This window comes from Stegodyphus dumicola, chromosome 4 (genome assembly GCF_044657685.1).
Source record: "Stegodyphus dumicola isolate Sdum_Otavi_A_Nest chromosome 4, ASM4465768v1".
Lineage (NCBI taxonomy): Eukaryota > Metazoa > Arthropoda > Arachnida > Araneae > Eresidae > Stegodyphus > Stegodyphus dumicola.
The window spans coordinates 93,085,375-93,110,430 of NC_140771.1; the positions used below are offsets into that span (position 1 = coordinate 93,085,375).

General features: G+C 33.5%; 1 protein-coding gene across 1 annotated transcript in view; it reads right to left on the reverse strand.

The window, feature by feature from the left end:
* The window catches only part of LOC118188342 (cartilage oligomeric matrix protein-like), a 1,186,180-nt gene that overhangs the window by 89,731 nt on the left and 1,071,393 nt on the right, over window positions 1–25,056 (reverse strand). Inside the window, exons 13-15 of the mRNA XM_085815229.1 lie at window positions 13,991–14,098; window positions 3,741–3,909; window positions 2,982–3,100 (exon numbers count right to left, since the gene is read on the reverse strand). Coding sequence (XP_085671355.1) covers window positions 2,982–3,100; window positions 3,741–3,909; window positions 13,991–14,098 — 396 coding nt within the window. The remainder of the gene's footprint in view (window positions 1–2,981; window positions 3,101–3,740; window positions 3,910–13,990; window positions 14,099–25,056) is intronic.

Here is a 25,056-nt window from a genome sequence, read left to right on the forward strand (position 1 = left end):
ATTCGATTCTTAGTACTTTTAATTACGTATATTATAGGTCTGACGAATATTTGAGAACTAAAGTACTAATTATTCATTCTTTAATCATTACTTTTAATGAATTCTAAATAAATTTATATTTTTATTTTAAAATTAATTTGCTCTTATCCATTGTTAAATACTTCCTCAAGTTTGGCTTGTTAGCGTTTTTGTACTAATTTTTTTAAGCTGGTCGTTATTTTTTTCCAATTCATTATTCATTGCTTTATTTTAATTGTTAATTCTTTTCAGTGAAAATTCCATTCTACTTGAATGACTTATTTAAATTTATGAGATTCTAATTATCTCGACTTGAAAACTTTTGAATCGCAAAAATTAGCTTAAAGAAATGGTGAAGTAGCAAAAATTTCGCAAAATCGCATGAACATCAATTTTAGTCGCACATGTTTGGCAAAAGTAGCACGTTTGCGAAATATCGCATGATCTGGCAACACTGTGTTGCAGCCGAAATGTAAAAAGATTATGACTGCATGTAAACTCAAGACATGGACAAGCGCATAATGAGCCTAAAGAATATGCAAAGAGCTTGACGTTGTAGCCGAAGGAGTCCTTCTGCGATCTCGTTTTCGACCGAATTCGCATTCCGAAGTTATTGCTTCAGACAGTTTATTTTTAATTTAACGTATTTAATATATTAAAACGTCCAATTTCTTTAATGAAGTCGAACAAGCAAAACAAGGAGACGATGTCACAGAAAAGAATAATAATACAGTACATGTTTTCTCTCGTATTTCTTCGCAAGTAAATCTAGATTCGACATTATTATTGCATTCAATCTTCTGCCAAATTAGAATTTTTAGCCAACAATTTTTAATGTTTAAATATACATATATATCCTAAATAGAAATATATATATATATATATATATATATATATATGCAGTTTTCTTAAAAATTTGATAAAGAATAACGTAATGCAAATCTTAACTAAATAACGCTTTGAAAGCTTTGTAAATTTAGTAAAGTTTATAATGAAGCCCATTTGCAAAAATTAATTTCAAGAGGACGAGTGCATGTAACGATTGAAAAAGTGTTACAAGAAATGTATTACACCGTTTTAGATTTTAATACTTTTCTGTTTCTATTTGCTCTCTACTTTACTTTTTATTCTATGTAGCGATTATTTTACTCTACAGCGTTATATTATTATTTTTGGTTTTAGATCTAGTTTTATACTGCCATGTTTTATTTCTTGTTGTTTCACGATGAATGTGAATTTAAGGATTGAATTTTTATGAATAATTTTTCATTATATATATATATATATAAAGTATTTTAATTACAAATTCTATTTTTTTAAATATGCTTAACAAATATTATTTTAAGATGAAGGAAAGTTGTTACAGGTTATAAATCAATTATTTTTCCTAAAAATTTATTAAAATTGTTCTAAATTAAATCTTTTAAGCAAATCAGATTAAATGTGTGAACGTTGTTCAGACTAAACCAAAATTACAGATTATATAAAAAGAAAACAAGAAAATTCGTTTACAAAAAAACGATACTATCAAATATCGAGAAAGCTTAGTTACGTTTACTCAACTAAACTTCTCGATTCAGCAAAATTTTAGATTTTGAATCGAAATACGAAAAGAAAAAAACAAACGATATTTCATAAAAATCCGAATATCTTTCAAAATGTTGTACCTTAGAGCAATGCCAAATATAAATCTAAGACGCAGCTTAATTGGCGCTTTCGAGGCATGAATAAAGTAAGATAAATTTTGTTAATCGAGCAACTACTAGAAAAGAAGTATCTCTTCTCTGCCCTTCGTAATGTACAGTGTTTCCTTTACACAGAGAAATACTTCATATCTGCGAGAATAAGCATAAGAGGAAAAAATATATGAAAAAGAAAACAGAAATTAATGAGTTTCGAAACGCTTTGTTTTCTGCTAGAAATCTAAGAACTTAATGCAAGAAAATTAATTTAGCATTAATTAAGCAATCTATGCTTAAAATAATGTACAATAGATTTTAAAAAAGCGTTTACATTTAACTTCTATATTTCATTCACAAAGGAAAAGTAAAAAACTTCTAATTAAAATTGTTGATAATATATAGAGGATGCTTTAAAATGTTTGAGTGACTAAATATCTCTTAAAAACCCATCTAAGAGCCATACGTTTTAACGTAATAAATGAATCGATTAGAAGGTAAACGTTTATGTCAAATTTCGTTCTCTGACACCTTTCTGAAATTTTCTGTATATATCAGTTTTTATATTGAAATCTGAAATACGCGTGCTTTGTTAAATCTGTTCTTATAAGAGCGTGAAAGTCATTATATAATTACAAACTTTTGACATGAATATTTAAATTCTCTGAACTGAACCTGTTTCTTATTTGAAGCTTTTTTTTCTTCCTTTCTTTCGAAATAAAACTTAAAAATGGTTTACTCAAATGACATATTTTTTCTGTATTATTGGAACTGAATAATATGATTTCAGTTAAAATTCTGAATAAAATCTCTTCTTCAGAATAAAAGATAGTGTGATAAAGTGAATGAATTAGATAGCAAAATATAGCAGCAATAAACAGTGAGATTATTTTAACTTTTAATATGAATATAATGAATTCCCTCATTCACCAGCTGATTTTACCCATTCATCTTCATTATCACGGTAGTTTTAAAATCACAACAGGCTTAAGCCGAACTTCGTTGTTAAGCAGCCAGATCTTGCTATCTCACAAAAACTGGTTTAACGATTTTGTCTAAAAGTTCTAACTTTTCAACTTTATGCCAAGTTGATCTAAGACTCGCGTAACTTTCTCTTGCCTGATTAGCTACGGCTTACATCCTGTTAAACAGGTGTGCATGAAGTTAATGACTTTTGTGCCTTAAACTGCCGAGCTTTATGACTACAAACAATCGCCTGAAAGAAGCCTTAAGGGGAAATCTCATTCTAGGTTTATAATTAAAATATTCGAATATCCAACATACCTGAGAGGGATTGGCAACTGAAGGGCAGTTGTCACAAGCATCACCAACACCATCGTCATCGGAATCCTGTTGATCACCATTGGCAATATGCGGACAATTATCGACTGCAGTCGGAATTCCTAGTGCAGAGCAAGACATTATTTCGCTATAATTTGAGGAGTAGCTAAAGATGGCTTCTTGCGCATCTGACTATAGTCTGTGACTTTAAAGCAGGAACTTCAAGATTATTTTCCGGTTTGATTAGTAACCACGGGAACAAGAGCTACCGCAAAAATAAAATCAAGTCGCTGAATTGTTTCCCCCGATTCTTTTCCGTTTAGCTCATTTCACTTCATGAAAAGCGCACGGATGAAAGTTGACCTGAACTACAGTCTAAAATGAGATGAAGAAAATAAATATTGCACGGTAATGGCAACACGAATGACGATAGCAAATGGTAGGGGACTAGAAACAACCTTGAAGTTCCTATTTTAAAGTAACAAGCTATAATTAAGTTGCACAAACATTAAATATATTTATTTAAAGCCTACCGAAAATATTCCGAATGACAAAAGCATTCTCCTTAGATTCACAGCTATATATATTTATACATTAGAAATGTATCTTGTAGGAGGAAGAAAAGGTGCAGCTGCAAATAGGGCTGCAAAATAGCAGCTGCAAAAATCAATAATTTGAATTTATTATTTTCCTGCCTGAATTTTTTACTGGTATTAATTTTCGGAAAATAAGAATACTAAAATAGATAAAAAAAGATGTTACCGTCGTCATCTCCGTCATCATCACAAGCGTCACCTACACCATCTCCATCAGAGTCCAACTGGTCTGGATTCGGCACAGTAGGACAGTTATCGCAAACATCTCCTAATCTGTCTGGCCCATCGACGTCATTATCTTCTTGATTTGGATTAGGGACGAGTGGACAGTTGTCCTATAAGAAATATGAAATTATTACTGTAGACATATGACTATATGACATGATTCATTCAAGTATTTAAATTACATATTCAGTTGGCTACTCTACTTCTGTCTATAGAATCACTCAAAACGTTTTTGATTAGTATTTTTTTCAGATAAAATAATCAGATTTGCAAAAAAAAAAAAAAAAAAAAAAAATTTAAACTATTATCAATATATTTGAGAATCTAAAAATAAGATATTGTTGTGTGCGTACGGGTTCGTTATGAAATGAATGCACAAGTCCGATGAAAAATGAACAAAAATTTATTATTATCACAACAGAAATGCTTAAATTTTCTCAAATTATCATGCAGTATCACAATATCTCACAGTAGTTATCTTTTAACTACTTAAATGTACAATAGAACGTAATTCAAAACAGCTAAAGAACGCTAATCCGCGAATTCGCTATAATCAACAACGGCAGTTTTTTAAACAACAACAAACTAAGCAACTACTACAAACTGAGATGTTTTCCTCCTTTTATAAGATTTTAAAATCACGCGCTAAAATTTTCCAGTACTTTCTCGAAATCAAAAAGAGATATTTATTTATTTAACGCACGCGCTCTTGTATTTTTAATTTTTCCGGCTTAGCTTTCTTTTAATATTCGTCACGCGCTGCACTGCGCGAGAAATAAAACCATTTAATTTATAATTGAACTAACATTAGCTTTTTTTAAATACCAAATTCGTAACACTGCCCCCTTCCCAAGGACTGCACGTCCCGGGCAGTACAATCCCTGGACAGGAAGCTAAACTTACAACTGTGGCATAAATGCAACTGAGGCATAAACATTACATTACAATATCAAACAATATAAACAATAAATGCAATAACTAACTTAAACAAATCAAATGCTATCAAATACTAAATACAAAACAAATACTAAATACAAATCAAATACTAAATGCAAATCAATTACTAAATACAAATCAAATACTAAATACACATTTATAAACAAAAAGGACCATGGTCTGATACTATTTACAATTATTTACATTACGTACTATGGCCATGGTAATGAGCTAACCTGTCGTAATGAACGACTTTAGGTTTAGAGTTCGAAGACTTACGAATCCGAACCACGACGTCATTCAGCCTTTTTAGGACTGTATACGGGCCATCCCAAGGTGACTGTAATTTCGGACAAAGTCCTTTCCGTCGAGTCGGATTCCACAACCACACCTTGTCTCCTTCGTGGAACTGATGTTCAGTAGCTCTTGTGTCGTAGCGGGTCTTCATCTTCTCCGTCGCCAAGTTGACTCGCTCTCGTGCAAAGTTGTGCATCACTTCAAACCGGGCCTGGAGATCTTGAATATATTCCTCAGACGATGAAGGAGCATCCGTAGGGCGGCCAAACAATAGATCACAAGGCAGACGAAGGTCACGACCGAAGAGCATCTGTGATGGAGAATAGCCGGTAGTCTCGTGGACAGCACTGCGGTAAGCCAGTAAAAAGAGTGGTAATTTCTTGTCCCAGTCCTGTTGGTTTCTGGAAACCACTAATGAGAGGTTATTAAGGATGGTTCGATTGAACCTCTCTACCATGCCGTCCGACTGGGGATGCAATGGCGTCGTTTGAGTTTTGTCAATGCCGAGTAGTTTGCATAGTTCTTTGATTACTGCCGAGGCAAAATTCCTTCCCTGATCGGAATGTAACTGAAGAGGCACTCCGAACCTGGAAATCCAGTGCTGTATCATTACCTCAGTTACTGTGACAGCCTCTTGATCAGGAATAGGATAAGCTTCAGGCCACTTGGTGAAGTAATCAATGACAACGAGTATGTATTTGTTGCCATCAGCAGTTCGTGGCAGAGGTCCCAGGATGTCAAAGGCGATACGTTCAAAAGGCGGCCCTACGTTGTAACGTTGCAGCTTGCCTCGGCTGCGTCTCCTCGGTCCTTTCCGACCTGCACAGGCATCGCAAGATCGGCACCACTTTTGCACGTCATCCTTTGCATTATTCCAGTAAAAACGCTCACGAACTCTCTGCAAGGTCTTCATTATTCCAAAGTGACCTCCAGTAGGGGTGCTATGTAACTCTTTAAGGACATCAGGAATGCGGGATCTTGGAAGTATAAGTTGCCATCGGAACGTCTTCCCATCATCCGATTCGAATTTCCGGTATAAGACGCCGTTTCGAATGTGAAGTGAATCCCAGAGTGCCCAATATTGTTTGGTTGTAGGACTACAGATAGAAATGTCCTGCCAGATAGGTTTTCTGTTTGATGATTCCATTAAATCAATTATGGGTTTAATGTAGCGGTCTTCCAGCTGGTCTTTCCTGACTTCATCATCACTCCACGGTTCTCGATCAGCCGATGTTGATGTTGTAATTTGTCTTGCGACCGGAGTCAGCAGCTCGTATTTCGCTTCCACCCTGGAACAATATCGGCAGCTTTCTTGGCAAGGTCTTCTAGACAGGGCGTCGGCGTTTCCGTGTGATGATCCCTTACGATGACGGATAGTGATGTCATATTCTTGGAGTCTCTGTATCCACCTGGCTATTTGACCCTCAGGATTCTTGAAATTTAAAAGCCAGGTCAATGATGCATGATCGGTGCGGAGCAGGAATTTTCTGCCGTATAGATAGTGATGGAACTGTTCTACAGCTTTGACTATGGCGAGCAACTCTTTCCTGGTGACACAATAATTCCTCTCCGGTTTAGACAGGCACTTGCTCCAGTATGCCACTACACGTTCTTGGCCGTCTATTTCTTGGGACAAAACAGCACCAACACTTTCATTACTCGCGTCGGTGTCGAGAATAAATGGTCGGTCAAGCTGAGGATACGTCAGGATTGGAGCAGATGTTAAAGCCTCCTTTAAGTTGTTAAATGCATCGTCGCATTCTTTTGTCCACAACACTTTTGGTTGCTCTCTGTCAGCTTGTGAAGGGGTCTTGCGATGGAAGAATAGTCCTTCACGAATCTCCTATAGTAGGTGCAAAGCCCTAGGAAGCTTCTCAGCTGATGGACATTTTCGGGACGTTTCCAGGATTTAACGGCTGATACCTTTTCAGGATCCGTGCGCACACCTTCTGCAGAGATGACATGTCCCAGGTAAGTCACTTCCTTTCGGAACAATTTGCATTTAGCGGGACTTAGCTTCAGATTGGCTTCTTTCAGTTTCTGAAGCACCTTTCTAAGATTTTCTAAATGTTCTTCAAAACTCTTTCCGACGATGATGATGTCGTCCAGGTATATGAGGCAGGCTTCGTAGGAAAGGCCTTTCAAAACAGTTTCCATAAGACGTTCGAATGTTGCCGGCGCATTACACAGTCCAAACGACATCACCTTGAATTGCCAAAGCCCTTGTCCCGTAGTAAATGCCGTCTTTTCTCGGTCTTCAGGCTGTATTTCTACCTGCCAATACCCACTCTTTAAATCAAGTGTTGAGAACCACTTGCTGCCAGAAAGAGTGTCTAGAATGTCGTCAATTCTAGGAAGAGGGTAACTGTCTTTCTTCGTAACCTCATTCAACCGGCGATAGTCGACGCAAAATCTTGTTGAGCCGTCTTTCTTTCTGACTAGGACGATGGGAGATGCCCATGGACTTACTGAAGGTAACTGAGAAGGGGAGAATTATTAGGAAAGGTGAAGTGGTTGCAGCATGTACTCCAGTAACCACCGTTGAAAGAAAGAGTAACATCCAAGAATCCGTTCCTCAGAGAGAATTACATCGGAGTTATTGCAGAATGCGCAATTAAACGATAAAGAGAGGAATGCTGCCGATCGCGTCATTAAAGATCTTCAAGTTGTTTTCTCCCGCTCGTCTTCTGACGTGGGTCGAACTAGTTTGACACAACATAGAATAGATACCGGCGATCATCCCACTTCTGACACCAAAAATTGTTGTGTGCGTACGGGTTCGTTATGAAATGAATGCACAAGTCCGATGAAAAATGAACAAAAATTTATTATTATCACAACAGAAATGCTTAAATTTTCTCAAATTATCATGCAGTATCACAATATCTCACAATAGTTATCTTTTAACTACTCAAATGACCAATAGAACGTAATTCAAAACAGCTAAAGAACGCTAATCCGCGAATTCGCTATAATCAACAACGGCAGTTTTTTAAACAACAACAAACTAAGCAACTACTACAAACTGAGATGTTTTCCTCCTTTTATAAGATTTTAAAATCACGCGCTAGAATTTTCCAGTACTTTCTCGAAATCAAAAAGAGATATTTATTTATTTAACGCACGCGCTCTTGTATTTTTAATTTTTCCGGCTTAGCTTTCTTTTAATATTCGTCACGCGCTGCACTGCGCGAGAAATAAAACCATTTAATTTATAATTGAACTAACATTAGCTTTTTTTAAATACCAAATTCGTAACACTATTATTGTTATCTTGTAAAATAATTTTTTTGAGGGGGCGCGATGGAGGAACTTTGCAAGGAAAGTTTTCGTGAACAATTTTGCTGGAAAAATTTCATGTCAATTTCTTACCTGTGAAATTTTATTTCGTCATAAATTAACTTAAATTGTCTCATAGGCGCTATTTAAGAGAGGAACTTCTTTTATACTAAAACAACTCATTTTATGTGCTGATCAAATGGTATAGCTCTGTGAGATATTTCAATAGAATGCAAATGACGTTTTCTACAGTTAAAATAGTTAAAATGTTTATTCCGAAGTTAAGAGACAGGCTGCAGACTTCATGGCATTTGCAATTCTTGCGCATTATTTGTGCAATTTCTTGCACATTAATTGTTTTTTTCCCAACGTAGACCCAAAAGTGAATGGGCCATTCTTAACAAATGTGGCAGATGTTTAAGGCGTTGTTAAATGTTGGGGAAATCTGCCTAACCCGTCCAACTAGAGGCAAGCGCAACTAGTAGAAACCCGAGATTCCAGCCAACAAAGCAGCGCAATTCAGATTCGAAAACAGCGGGTCACGACCAGCCCAGTTCTGTGTAGCTGAGTGGATTCTACAGGGGAGCTGACTACAAGTGAGCTGAGGGCAAGTCTGAAATAATCTAGTGGATTCTTCAAACACGCGGCCTTATCCCACTGCGTGTAGCCTTATCTTAAGGAAAACTGAGCATTCATTACGATGACTCTACAAGCTAGTGGTTCCTTAGTTGCCGAGCAAACTTTACCTAATGGTTTTCAAATAGTTTAGTTCTTAATCAACGGCTGATTGAGCGGAGTAAACCTTGAGAACACGGAAAACGAATGTGTAGTAACAGACAAACAGTAAACTGGCAGGATGTAGTATGCCGAAGGAAACAAAGTGAGGAAGCATTCCACACATTGTGCGATCATTTGTTTAGTGTGACTAAAATATCAAGAAAAGCAATTGAGCAGTTCAAGTTCAAAAGTAAGCTTGATTGGCTGGATTTACACATTTCATAACTGAATAGAATTTGAATTACTTACCTTTACTGCCATGAAAGAAAGCGAATGTATCATCAATATAACGAATCCAAAACAAAAATTTGCTCAGAGCAGAACTTCGAGAAAAATATTTTCCTATTATTTTGCTGCTTAAGCATATCGGGCATTAACTTTCAGCTAGCAAATTTTGAGTTTTCAGTTCTTAAACGGAGGAAGAAATTATAGATAATAAATGAACCTCTTCCAAAATTAATTTTATACATTTATAACTAACCAATGCAAATTTCTGTGAAAATGGTATAAAGCTAAATCATTAGTGTAAAATGCATGAATAATAACTCTCTTTTATCAGCAAATGTCTTTATTCTCTTTTAAAAATTTTAATCCCTCTGGTTTTAAACAATTTTGGTGCTGCACCAAATGACAGGTTCTATGAACTTTACATACAGAAGATCAAATTGATTATGATAGACTCAATTAGTTTTACATAAACCATTAACTAAGAAGCTTCTCATAAAAATGCAGCATTAATAGCCATTACTAACTAGTTACAAATTACGCTTATTAAACGAAATAACTATTCCCCATACTGTTTTTAAAAAGTGCTTACAACCAGCGAAATGTGCTAAATAATGACGGGCTTTTAAACTTTCATACAAAATGGCGTCAAGAAAAATCATCGAGATTGCTATCTGCCTTAATTATTACTCTAAGAAAACAATAAAATGATTATCTCATTTGGAATTTCGCTTGAAAATTATTTTTGGTGCTGTAAATTTTATCACTTTAAGAAGTACTCGAAAATACGCTCTCGTCTGCTAATGCGTTATGTAGTTAATTTTTTAAATTTCAGAGAAAGAAAAATTAGCATTTTAAACTGGTAAAATCTGTGGTATTTTTATTTCACCTGACAAAATACAATAACTGACTAACATTGCAAACAAATTTCCTTCTTAGATAATTTTCCGAAAAATTTCTAAGCTACATGTAATACAGGTACATTCGTAACATACGGTGTTCCAAAAATTACAGAAAAGTAAAAATTTAATTATTCGACAAGTATGGACAATAGCACGACACGGTTTTGATAAAAACAATCAATTTATTAAAAAATAACGAGTTTTACAGCCAGAATAATTACACATTTAGCCGACATGTGATGCTTCAATTGTGGCAGAATTTCGTGCAGATTTAGATTCACGCGACTAGAATTACATATTCAGTAACGGCTTGAGAAAGGTCATGAGACGTGGCATGACACTTTGCGCATCGTCTAAGAGGATTTAGCTGTAATTCTAGTCATATTATTGCGAAACATTTTTCTCATTATAGAAAATAACTCCGGCTGACGTTTAGACTTCAAGAAGCCCCATAAGTAAAAGTCACAAGGTTTAAAGTTCGGAGAGCTTGGCGGCCATTTGTGCGGGAAATAGCGGCTAAACATACGGTCATAATCAAAGACCTATCACAGCAGGTGCTGGGCAGTATCTGTGCGGAGGCCGTCCGTCCTGAATTAATGTTACACAATGCACCACTTGTCTCTCTTGCAATGAGAGGATGATGTTGTTTCATAAAAGCGCTGTATCTGTGATAGAAATAGTTCGAAATTTACCACTATGGAGTTCTCAAAGAAAATGAGCCTATAACAAATAACGCAGTGACTTCACACCACGATGTCAACTTTGGGTGAAACAAAGGAGTTCGCAAAATCATATGTGTGTTCTTCCTCGCCCAGATGTGGCATATGCGTATATTTACATTTCCATTAAGCGAAATGTGCTCTCCGTTAGTGCACACGTTAGACAGCAAACAAATTCATGATGTTTCTGGACATCGGTTGGTTTCAACTCTTGTGAGTGTTGGATTTTGTAAGAATAAATCTTCAGTATGATTTTGACTAATCATCACACAGTCCTGTATGAGATGCCATTTCTCTGAGACTTCTACAGAGCCATCTGTTGGCGAAAACATAACTATTTTGGCAGCAAACATTTTTTACTATAAAAAATCCCATGTTTTTTGCATTTCTGTGAAAATGGCAACGCATTATTATATAAACTTTTCGAATTAATGATTTTTTCCCCTATTCTGTTAATTTAGGCGTGCACGGCAATATTCAAAGCCATCAAATTAAACTGCATTAACATCAGTTTTTATCATATAACATGCTTCAGACGATGTTTGCTGCAATAAATTTCAATACCTTTTAGAAGGTAAAAAAAATTTTAACAATTTACAAAGTTCTTATGATGATTAAATGAAAACATTTAACATTCTTTGATAGCAGGATTTAATTAAAAGTCAAATGAATCAGCTCATGTAAGATAAGCAATCTTATATGAGTGAGTATATAAGTCCGTCGCATTACGGACAGATGGTGGCACCTACAGCCACCAAAATTTGAACGTGCTTAGTCCTGCTTCTGATACACTTCGAAACCCAAATTTTGATTTGGTTTTCATTTGTTTTACATTTTGTGCGACAAAATTTATATCATCATAAATTACACACATTTCTCTTTCAAATAAACTGTGTTCCATCTCTGAGGTTAAACTACTGAATTCTGATGAATACTGAATTACTAAATTACTAAATAACTAAATAGCTAAATTAAGACATAATTAATAAAGTTACCTTAGATCACTTTTAATAAGTTTTGAGTTTTGGCAAGTATCCCCACTGGGAGGAATTTACTTCACCATTGATTGGAACATTTGCATGTAACATCATTCGAATTGAATGATTAAAATGTTCGAAAAATTGGCAATGGTTGGAAAATATTGTGTTTCAGGATTGAAGGATGTTCTTTTATACGCGGATTTTCATGCTTAACGCTCTGTTACATCCTGTATTTCCATATATTTCAAAATACGCATATTTATTAACTGTTTTCTTTGTCTTTCAAAAACCACAATAAAATTTTCTTTATTTTTCAACTCCTCGAGCAAGCGAATATGACTATATATCTGCGGTTGACTGAAGAATCTGCGGTTATATAACAAGTAGATATGGAGTTTGGTACATGAGCAGAAGGTGATAGGTACATTGCTAAGAAATCGAAAATTTATGTTATCCGGAACAATGAAGGTATTCACATCGAAGCAATATTCTCAAAATTCGATTTACAGTTTTTAAAATTTAATCTTGAAAAGATTTTTCATAAATATCTTCGCTTTAAAAACAAATTAAAAGTTTCAGAATTTTATTCTTTGCACCTTAGGTTACAGCGGAATAATAATGTAATAGATAAAGCTCATGCCGAATGTTTTACGAAGTTACTGATTTTTGGCGATTTTTTTCCTCGGCCATTTCTATTTTATTGAAATTCCAACGTCAAAAAATGTATCGGTTATAAAATTTTGAAATTCTTATAGGTTATAAAACAAACTCTTTACCCTCGTTTAAAACAAGAATGATTAAAAAAAACACATGAATTAGGCGAGTTTCTAGAATGTTTTAGAAGTAAGTTTTTACCTCATTCTTCCTGGCTTCTTTTATAACATACATCAATTTCCTCAATTTTTTAACAGATCTAAATAATCAAAGATTACTAAAACTTTTAAACTTATCGAAAGTTTAAAAGTTTATCACAATTATTTAATTTTTATTATGTTTATCTTATCGAAAAGTCACTTGGTGGGAAAAAGTAATATAAAAGCATATTTTGAATTAAATATTTTCACCATCATTCATATTTTTCATCTTTCTCTTTTTCTTTAAAAATTTTGTAAAAATGATAATGTGCCTTTGTTCTGATTTTACAGAAAGTAATACATATTAAGAACATTTTCTGAAATAAAATAAAAAACAGTATCATAGCCTCAGAATTTTAATGTTTTCCAAGGGCCAAACTTGGTCGAGACGGGGTAATCCAACTCTTATCGTGTAAGTTTATTTGGACTTTATATAAGCATATTCATTAAGCAATTCTGGATAGCTAAATATTATGTTTATAGCATATATGTTTAACCAAACCAGAGGGCTGATGACAATGAACGTCTTCTGCTTTTATATAAAAATACTTTTATTTGTATTTGACAGGTATTACTGCTGAATGCTTACAAATAAAGCTCTTTTTTAGTCAAAAGGTACAATAGTAGTAAAAGAATACATAGGCATGTATGTATTTAAAATAAAATCAACCGAACCAGCACATTTGGAAGAGTAGTTTTTAATATTCATTAGGAAATACGGATTAATTATTTAAACTACATAACGCACGCTACTATTGTAAAAATAATAAAAAAAAACATAAAGAGAAAATGTAAAAATTTAGTAGATATGGATATGGTTTTGATATTGGGAGAGGGAAAGCAAGCCTGGAAAAATGTGTTCTGTTTACACAGAAAGTCAATGAAACGCCACTTTCACTTCGAAGGACATAAAAGAAAACCAAAATATTTCGAGCTTTAAGTTATCTGAATAAATATTAGAGCAATATGTCATTGAAATTTAGAAATTGTAGTTTTTTATGAAATAAAAAAGACACTGTAGTCTTTTTATGACTGTAGTCTTTCTTATAACTGTAGTCTTTTTTATGATTTTTAAATGGGATTTTCTTAAAGATAAATATGTACAATATCCTTTATTTTCTATCTCTTGAAATTAGAATTCTATTAAAAAACTGTCCACAAACATCACCATGACTTTTCATGCAGACATAAAACGTAATTAAGAACGATACGGAATTCTTACCGGATTATTGACGATTCCGTCGTTATCTGCATCTTCATCACAAGCATCCCCAATACCATCTCTGTCTGCATCTTCTTGACCACTGTTCGGAATATCAGGGCAGTTGTCCTGTAATGAGAATAGTAAATAAAATTCACTGTAATACTTTCATTTCAAATGTAGATATTTAATTACTACAAAATACTGTGTATTAATTTTTTTCAAATACTTTTAACTTTTTTGAAACATTATTTATTTTATTTATTGAACTGTATATTAACTTAACTGTGATAATAAACTGTTTAAGACTTATGTTTGGATTTTTTTAAATTTTAAAAGTAGGAAGTTTTAGTAAATTTTAAATAACTGCAATTAAAACTCCGTTCACAAACACTCCACTTTAGAGGACACTCCCACATAAATGAACAGTTCCCGAATCCCCAAGTCCTCTGAGTGGGAAATCGATGCACTCTCACTTAGTAGACATTTCCTGACAAAAAATATATTTCTTGGCCTCTGTAGTGTCTGTTAATGAGAGATCCGACTGTACTCATTCTTCCCCATCCGGGTCGCATATAGTGGTTGTATATAGTGGCTATCACGCTACTAACTCGGAGAAGTTGGTAGCGTGATAGCGAGTGTCGAACGGTTTCAATATGCTCCACTCCCTTCGTGGTCTTCATGCCCCCACGTGTGGTGACCCTGAGAAACTGGCGTAGCGAAGTGTATGTTAGAGAGAATTCGATTTAAAAAAAATCTGTATTATATGGAACTGAACTGAAGGGTTGAAGCAAGCGAACATTTCCTCTTTGAGAAGCTTTTAATGAAAACCCACAACTAATAACCCACTCCTAATAATTTACTCCTAATAAGGAAATAAAGAGCTAAGCACGTGTAGTGACTAAAGGCAGATCATGTACGATAATTATTATTATGCTCAGTATTTTATGAATTGAAAGATTAAAATCTGATATACCAAAACGATCAGATTATCAAGAGCAAAATTCAAAAATGGGCCATTTTAAACGACACATTTTATTATGACATAAAATGACAGTTGTGAAATGGTGCATATGGTATACAATTAATAAAAATGTTCAGGTGTTTCATGAAAGATAAGAAAGTCAAGAAATACTTATTAGTGAAATTCTATCAATTTTAGAAATCTTGTTAAATTACTTGAATGGAGATGAGCGAAAATTACGCTGGTTATTAAAAGTTCGTTTATTTCAAAGTGCAATTTACATCTTAAATAAGGTTCGAAAGGTTACAGTTTAATTGAAATAGCATTTCGCTTTTTTAGCAAGGATTTATATGTTTATTTAAAGTGATTCGGAGACTACACAAAGTGGTTTACTTCCCTCTCCCGAACGTGAGAACTGTGAATAACGCTTTCTCTTTTTTCCCTTTATACGCGCGGAATCTTCTTATCGACTCGACAGAATCTAGGGGATAACTTATTTTAACTTATTATTATTAGTTTTGCAGGAAGAAAAGATATGTTTCCTTGAAGTCTTTGTGACTTTTGTACCCATTAAGCTGGCTTAAATATTTCAACAATGTGTTTATTGTCAGTTAGTGAAATGGCTGAAGCCGGGATACTCATCTCCAGAGCTTGGCGATTAAACGAAAAATTGTGCGCGACGTTGCGAAAAGCTCTAACTATAAAAAAAAGATGCGGATACTGACAGGGATTATGAAGTTGCCAAAGCGACGAGAGACATAAGTCATGAAACAAATAAACGTTACCAGTCCAAGCTAACTTACGGTCTCTAAGCATGGCGAGTAGCAAATAATCAGATCAAATTATCGTCTGGAGTGATTTGGTAACTAAAAACTTCTGAAAAATTTGCAGCATCACAGCTAAGCCTAGTTCTGAAACACATTAAAAATAATCTAAATCGAAATAAAAGTGTATGTATTTTTCGAGTTTTAAAATGGAAGGAGCTATGATCTTCTAGCATTGGTGAAAGCGATGCATGGGACAAAACAGGTTGAGAACCACAATATTAGTTTAGGCACTATTAGTTTCTGCAATATTAGTTTCAGCTCTACTTTATAATGTAAAGCACATTTTTATAATTTTATTAAACTAAATTAAAATAATTATTAATAAATCTTAAATTTAATTATTTAGTTCATAATAGTTGTACAGCTTCATAAATAATGAAAAAAATCGTTTTTTTTTTTTCTATAGTTAACAGAATATTTTACAACAGAGAAATCTAAAAATGAACAACAACCAGGAACTCAATCGAGTAAACGAACTGAAAGGAATTTCACTACGTATTAACATTTTAGGCAACAGTAAAACTGTACTTTTACTCATCTAACATACCTAACGCATAAAAATTCCGTGCTGTGATTAAAAAAATGGAAATTGCTCAAGGAAACTAATTACTTAATGAAAAATAAAAAATATTTCTCCACTAAAATCTTGATGAATGTTTCCGAAAAAAAAATCAGTTAAGAGGAGAAATGAATTATACTTTGCTGCATAATTAAAAAAATAGATTTTAAGCCTTTAAGAATTATTTGAAAGGTGCTCATGAAAAATTATCAAAAATGAGGGTTGAAAGGAAAGGAAACACTAAATTTATGACAATATTCTTTTATTTATGTTTCACAGTTTTTATTAATTCTTTCGAAATTTAATTTGATTTTAAACGCTTTAAATAATTTAATACGCGAAAATAAAAAAAAAACCCTTCATTTAATAAATTCACGTATCTGGATATAATAAACATTAAAACCATTTTAATATTTAACCTTCATATTCATTCTCCGGGTAAGTAAACAAAAATTTAAATAGGAACAGTTTTTGCGAAAATGTGTTAACATAATCTCAGATGATGAACCTACGAGTTATAAATTATGACTCACGTTTTATTATCGTACTTAAGTATCTTTGAAAGTATAATTGTGGAAATTGTTAATTTTCCTTTTTGAGATCTTTATTATTGTATTTTCTAGCATATTAACAAACTAATTAATAATGGAAAATTATGCGAATAATTTGATTTCCAAAAGATGCGGTTATAGTAAGAACAGAACAAATGATTAAACTACAGGTCATGATAAGTCATGATTAAACTGCAAATAACTAACACAAAATTATTTCTTTTAAAGTGTAGAATATCGTTTAATTTTCTAACCCGTATCTTTCCTTTCAGTTCGCATTTGAAGAAATTCTATGCACAATGGAATACATAGATTTAATTACTAATTATTTAATATTAAATGTATATATGCATCCAATCTCAGGACACTTTAATGGAAATTTAAATTTCAAATAATAGTGCTGATTACATTATAAAATTTTGAAGGATTGAAAAGTGTATAACATAAGTCTAATAGTTACGTAGTAGTTACCTGTATTCTATGTGATATTTTTTAATTACTTTTATTATTTTCCTGAAAATGATAAACATAATCCTCAGCAACTGCGAAAATTTTCGCGAAGTTATTGTCATAAATACAAGTTGCTAGTATTTCACGAAGTTTTAAAATCATCATACAAATACTGCAAATTTTGCCATTTGTTTCTAAGATAAAATTACTGCTGTCATCAGGACAGCCGAAAATTTCCATGCGTATATTAGTGAGCAAAACAAGTCTTTTTTATACTTAACAGAAGATATCCATAAAGCCGCTGAATTCATGATGATTGAATGAAGCAAAAGCCGTTACCTAATGCAACATTAAGAAATCAGCATTACGCAGTCATGTGTAAGAAGTAAATTGAATCAAGATTTAGTTCCCAAAAGAGCCATATGAACGGACTGGTTTGCGCATCTAGCCATTAAAATCTCCAGTATAAAGGTTCACGTAAAGTTGTGCAGGCACGCCATAATTCTCATAAACCAAAACTGAAGATATTTATACGATGACGGAACCACACTTTCAGTGTTATCACGTTAAATAAATGTAATAAGTTTTTCAAAGAGAAATTTTTATTCCGATATAAATGAATTTATCTTTGGTGTTTGGAGATTTATGCAGTAAAAGCGAAGTCAAAACGAATAATTTATGAAACAGAAATATAGGAAATTGGGCTTACCTCAACAAAAAGCATACGAAAATCAGCAGAGTTTTGAAACCTGGTTTAACGTTGCATATTTTTGTAAATATGACAGTAAATTTCTTTCTTTATTATTTTAAAATATAAGCTTTTGCTGAACTAATAATTTCTTCAGAAAATGACCTTTTTTTATTTATTATGCTAAATGGAATTGTTTTGAAGACAGAGTAGGGTTATTTGATCCACTTTTCTATTGATACATGATACCAGGAACCAAGTATCCGCATAACTACACTCCATGAAATTAAGTCAAAGTTATTTTCGTTTTATTATATGTTGTCGAACATTTTTACGCGAAATGAGTTTTATATAACTGTAGAGATTTAAATAAATATGATGGGCATAAAATATAACTGATGAAAGTTTAATTTCAGTGAATGCAATTCTTAGAGTTTTAATGCGAATGTAAGCAATTGAAGGAATTTTAATTGAATGCTTAATTGTAAAGGATTATTTTTGTAAATGATTTAATTGACTGTTTATCAACAAAAATCTGTTCATTATGGTTGGTTGGTTAAAGTGATTAGGCGCCTCGAAGGCTATCTGCCTAAGGACAGGGATGCTTAAGTAGAGGAATTTCTAAGGGAAACTGGTCCGTAAACACGTTACACATTGGAAAAACCACGAAAATGCCTATTCAGCCAGCCCATCTGTGGGATTCGAAGCCCGGACTGTTCATTATGGAGTTAAATAGGAAAAACAGTTAGATTTTCGGATATGATATAGCAATGAAACGGTATATTATATCAGAAATAAGTAAAAAAGTGATGGAAATCGCTGCAAATTATTGTTCATTTAACTTTCATTCGCTTCATTTAATAAAGCATCTATAAGTTTCTAATATTTTTTTATCTTTACGAAATAAACAATATTTTTAATTTATATTTCTTGTTGTACATTTAATTTCAGATTTATCGATAAAACTGTGTTCATAATATTTATGCAGATATGCCAGGGAAAGTTAAGAAACAGAACATAGATTGTATATTTATCTTCCAGGTGCAATTAAGGAATAAATTTGCAATTATCATTATTTATTTTAAATACGATTTTTTTGGTCTTCATTTCTATACATGTGAGGACGTTGCCGTAGGATATAATCACTGGAAGTATAGCACTGTGTAAGCAACTATTAAAAGTAACATGACGGATAGTGATTTAGATGCCTTCGATCATTAAAAACAGATGCTCGAGAAGCAGGTCATTCAGATTCAGAGATAACTTGGGAATTGAGATTTTCGTATTCACAACATCAACAGTACGGTGAGAGTGCTCGTATTAAAACCAGAAAGTGTAGTCAATAAACTGCGTAGGAACAATACCCTTTAGATCATGAACATAGTTAATTCTGTGGTGTCGTATGTAGCCAGTAGCACAGATTTTAGCTCAGGTGACTACCGAACTGAATGAAGGTTCCATAGAGTGGAAGGATTATGCAGTACTCGAGTTTTAGAATGCTGCATAATCCTTAATTACCAAATGAGTTTCAGAAGTTGAAAACTCTTAAGAGTACTACTTTTCAGTCTTGCACGCGCCGCAGAATATCGTGACTAACTCGTAGAGAACGGGAAGCGAATAGTATGGAGTACGAAGCTGGAATCTGAATGCATCTCGCTGAGCTAGGCTAAGAATATGGCATGAGTTCTTGTATCCTGCATACCAGGTTTAAAATGTAGAAAGCCATCGCTGCTCAATGATGGTTTTGGGAGGTTTTTCTTGGCAATGTTCGACACTTTCGATACTAAGAACCCTCACCGGACCAAAGTGAGTAAATATGCTCGGCGATCACTTAACTTTCTTCATGCTTTTCTGCCATCTGGAAGGAAATGCAGGGTACGAGCAGGACAATTACCCTTGAGACAAATCCGGTTGCTGTCACCTGGTTTGAGGATTCCTTGCTGAAATGACTATCCAGAAACCAATATTTAAATCCTATTAAAAAGTTTGGGATATTCTGAAAAAAGTATGAAATGACAGCATCCCGCACCAAAGTCTTTATAACTGCTTTACGGAAGGATTGAAGATGTTTTGTAGGATATACCTATGGAACACTTCTGCATATTTATGAATCCATGCCTCGTCATGTGGTAGCTGTTGTTAAAGCCAATTTAACAAGAACTTCTTACTAATCAGGTATCATTAATTTAGTGCAACTTCAGTATATGTAAGTGATGAAATATGTATGTCGATTATAAAATTTTTGACTGGGAATGAATATTCCCGCGAAAGGATCAATTATCCCATACACTTTGATACATGATCTCTGTTTTAAAGAAATGGAATTTTCAAAATGCTAGATAAAAATTTCAAATTCTGTAAAGAAGAGATACACCAATGGTTAAGTAAAAGTTTATTTAAAAATGTTATCTTATAGCAGAAGAAATTTTCTCATATTACTACATTATTTTGCTTTATATAACGTTTCCTATCACCCATTGTGTATCTTAGAATATACTGGCAGCGGATTTGAGAACACTATTCTATATAAAATGCGCTCTTAACATTAGCAAAGCCGTTTAGGAAAGAATTGAAAATAATATTCATGTGTGTCTGTATACTCAAAAACCTTAGTCATTTTCTTTTTAACTTGCCTTATTTGACACAGGCTATGATGGAAATTGAAATGTCCTCCCCCCTTTTGGTATTAGGTGATTTTATTTTTTATTTTAAATGTAAAATCGCTCTACAACCTAGTATTGTTTTAACCAAAATCTTCTTTTTCTTAAATTTGAAAATTTCTCGTGTCAGAGTTTTTATTATGGACGTGGTTTTAAAAAGTACATAATTTTTAGTTCATGTGGGTAAGAGTACAGAGTAGAATATTCTGAACATCGATCAATCGAAAGCATTTTGAAATTTCAATAATTTCATGTATGGTTCTTCAAAATATATTCTTATCTTCCTGCACATAAAATAAAACTTAAAATTATTTCAAGGTTTACAACAGTTTTTCCTTTACAGTATCCATGCAAAGCATGCTGCGTTTCTTTTTATTCATATAATAATAGCATAAACAATCTAAATATCATGCAATCGAAAACATTTCGAAATTAAAAATAATATATAATTTCGGCATTTTGATAATACGGAATGATTATACCGACATATAACAAGTTCTCATGCACTTTCATTCTGCATGATGAATATGTATTTATTTAAAGATTAATACGAAATTTAATATGATACTAGCGGGCAAGCCCGCCAGCTGAGCGGTCTGAAGCCCGCTTTTCATTGTTCAATGTTCATGAGTTCTCATGTTCGATTTCGCCGGTATTCGAAAGTTGGAACGAACTACCAGTTGTCAGTGGCTTTGCGCGGGCTCCCCCCGCTTTATTCACGTATGCATCCAGAAGACACTGTACACACGATACACATGCGGAAAATCACGAAAACACCCATTCAGCCAGCCCGCTCGTCGGGATTCGAAAGTTGGAGTTAGTCACGTATGCATCGAGAAGATACTTAATACACGTTACACATGCGTTAAATCACGAAAACACCCATGCACCCAGCCGCTGGCCGGAATTCGAAAGTTGGAACGAACTACCGGTGTCCAGCGGTCATGCAATCGAAAACATTTCGAAATTAAAAATAATATATATTTTCGGCATTTTGATAATACGGAATGATTATACCGACATATAACAACTTCTCATGCACTTTCATTCTGCATGATGAATATGTATTTATTTAAAGATTAATACGAAATTTAATATGATATGCATTCAGATATGTTTGGCGTGTAAGGAAAGTGTGTGTGTGTGTGTGTGTGATTATGGCAAAGCCTCGAGGGCTATCTGCCTAAGGGAAGGGATGCCTTCGTGGAGGACTTTCTAAGGGAAACTGGCTCGTATACACCGTGTAAGGAAAGAGGTTTCTGTCACTAGAATGGGAAATTTAGCTGCACTTCTAACTTCTCTTTGCAAAAAATTTAGAAAACAGCAAATATTTTCGCATGGAAGTAATATAAAATAAATGAAAAGATATTCCAAAAATGTTATTCATCTTTTTCATTTTAGTATACCTTTAATCTGAAATATCTCGAAAAGAGTAATGGAAGTTATAAAAAGAAAAAATCCTTTATCCAGTTCTTTTCATAAGTCTTCCTGAGAAGCACAATAAAGAAGAAGGAACGCATGGGAAGCAAATTTTTTTAAAAATAAAGTGAAGTAAAATAAAAATTAAAAAGAAAAGAAAACCAACATCAGGAGCTTCAGCTTAAATCTTTTTAATTTGAAATACTCCGGAAATGAATGAGTATAAATAAAAAAAAACTAGTGGAACTTCTTTTTTGTATGTTTTTAAAAGCACGTCCTTGATGCTCAAATTGGATTAAGAACTGAAGTTTTGTGCTGCGTTATCACTTTCTTAAAGGGTCTTTGTTTCTTCTCCCTCCCCATATTATTTCACAAGACAAATTTTTTAGAATTGGCAAGAAATTCTAGAGAAATCGAGAAGTATCCAATATAAACGAAAAAATATTTGAATCATAAAGTCGTGGTATTTAGCAAGAAATTGAATTCAAAATCTTTTTAAATACTTAATCTACGAATAAAGGAACTCAAAGACGCCATTCTTTCTCAACATAAGAAAACATTTATTAAAAAATATTCCTACAAATAAAGCTGGTTTATCTTAAACATTTAAAGCTGTAATATCTTGTACGTTATTTTACCACTTGAATCGAAAAAATACTGAAAATCTGAAGTTTAATGCATTAAAAACAAGATTGCAAGTGAATGTTCTTGGCAATAGTTTGTAATATAAAAGATTTTACACCAAATCTGGAACATTCTTAAAGGATTTACTATAAAAAACTTTCGCTGTTTGTTAAAAGGAGTGATTACACTGAGAAGCTTGAAAGATAAAGTTAGGATATTATGTTTACTATTGAAGAACGTAAAGTTTTATAGATAAAGATTTACAGACGAATTCTTTTAACAGAGACTAACTGGATAGACTTCTTTCGTGGAGACAAATACGTTCTGCTTTACAGTGAATAATTGTTTTGCGGTTATCTGCTTGCTAAAGCAAAGTAGCAATAACACAAGGAGAAATTTCACTGCAGGTACTGACACACTATTCTCAGAGACGAAGAGATTAAATATTAAGGATCTTTTTTGTTCGAATAAGAAACTCTTGTGGCAGCTCAGCACGAAGCTTCAGGTAGGGTTTAGAATTGATCCCAGAATTCTTCTCGAACGGAGTATCTTCATATGGGAAGCAAGCGCACAATAAATGCAGATACCATTGTACTGGTCCCTTCTATGGATCTTAGTTCGACAATCTCTATCCTGACAGGCTAGGCATGGGCCAATCTATCGCTTTAATCAGTGCATGGATAGGTTTTTTTTTCAATATTCTAAATTTGATTAGACGACTTTTATCTGGGTTGGAATACTGACCACAGAGAATATACATGATTCCGTTAGAAAATATCAAAATTGGCGGTATAACTCAAACATGTGTAGACTTGATTTTTTTTATAGGAGAACAGTGTTAAAGTTATCAAAATAATAAGCTTTCATCTTCAAATGTCACCATTCGTCGGACCTCGTTTCCTTATTTTTTAAAGTAACCAAGTCATAGCCTACTTGTGAAACTGATCTCACTCTTCAGCAAGTTGACAATTCATAACCTTTGCACTGGAAATCATGTGAAAAAAAGGAGATGATTTTACTCCCATGGAGCTTGTTTCTCGGGCAGTAAAACATTTGACATCTACATCGAAGCAAGAATAGATTTAGTGTAATTCATATTCAGATCAGTAATCCTGTGTTACTTTATACTACGTAACTTCTAGACTAGAGGTTCCCAAACGTTTTTGTTCTGTAGACCATCTACTCACGTGACAAGTGCAAAATTTACCTGACAGGGTGAAAATTTAAAATTTTACACTGGCTGAGTAGTTTTGGAACGCAATAGTAACACTGAATTTTTAAAAATTCATCAACAGCAAGACTGTTTTTGATAGCTGACGTAGAACTTCTCACTTTTGTAAAAAGTGAAATATTTTAAAACAAAAAAATATAAAGTTTTCATTCATATGCTTTTATTAATCATTTTGGCATAAAATGCAAATCTAGTAAAGTTCCTACATAAAATAAGTACACAAAAAATCAGTACTTTCAATGGGAGGGATGAACTTGATGCTTTAATAATAAATTTTTAACATTTGACGTTAAATTAATCAGGCTTAACAAATATCTTCGAATAGTGATTTCCAGTCTATTTCGTTTTGTTTCTTTCTTTCAATCTCTCTGTCGACCGCGCTGAAATCAATTTCTACGATGTATAAAGATGGAAAAGCTATTGAAAGCTTTTTGCGATTGTCCATAATGCAGAATAAATAAGAGGTATGTATATCTCTCTGAAGGCAGAATTGCTGATATCCGTTGTTTAAAATGCCCCTCAAGTTCTCGTGCAAGAAGAACTGTTATTCCCATCAGTTCTTATAATAATACGGCATCTGATTCTTAATAATACGGCATCTGATTCTTCAATGTCAGTATGAACTGATAATCAATTGTGACATTTTCATACTCAAAACATACTCAAACCTATTTTTAAAGGCTCTGTGAGGGGTATTTAGGTCAAAACATCATCACACTGGCAGTGTGACAGCGGCAAATTGGAAAATTGCGAAAATTCATACCGTGCAATGTTTTACTTAATTAGATTAACTCTGGCAAGAAATGCTGCAATGATTGACTTAATTTTTATTAAGTTTAGATTGATAGCTTGTAACTGCAAGTTAACCTCATTCCTTTTGATTAGATTTTCTTTTAATGGGATCGAAATCATCCAAAATGTCTAAAACAGTCTCATAAAAATTTAAAAATGTTCTCAAACATAAGTCTTTTGACAGCCAGCGTACTTCGTCATGAAGAGTAATCGATGAAAGTTCTCGGCATTTTCTTCGCACACCTGCGCAAATAACCTAGAATTCAATGCAGTCTCTGAATTTTGTTTGCTGCGTTTAGGAAGAATTGATGAGTTGATGCAA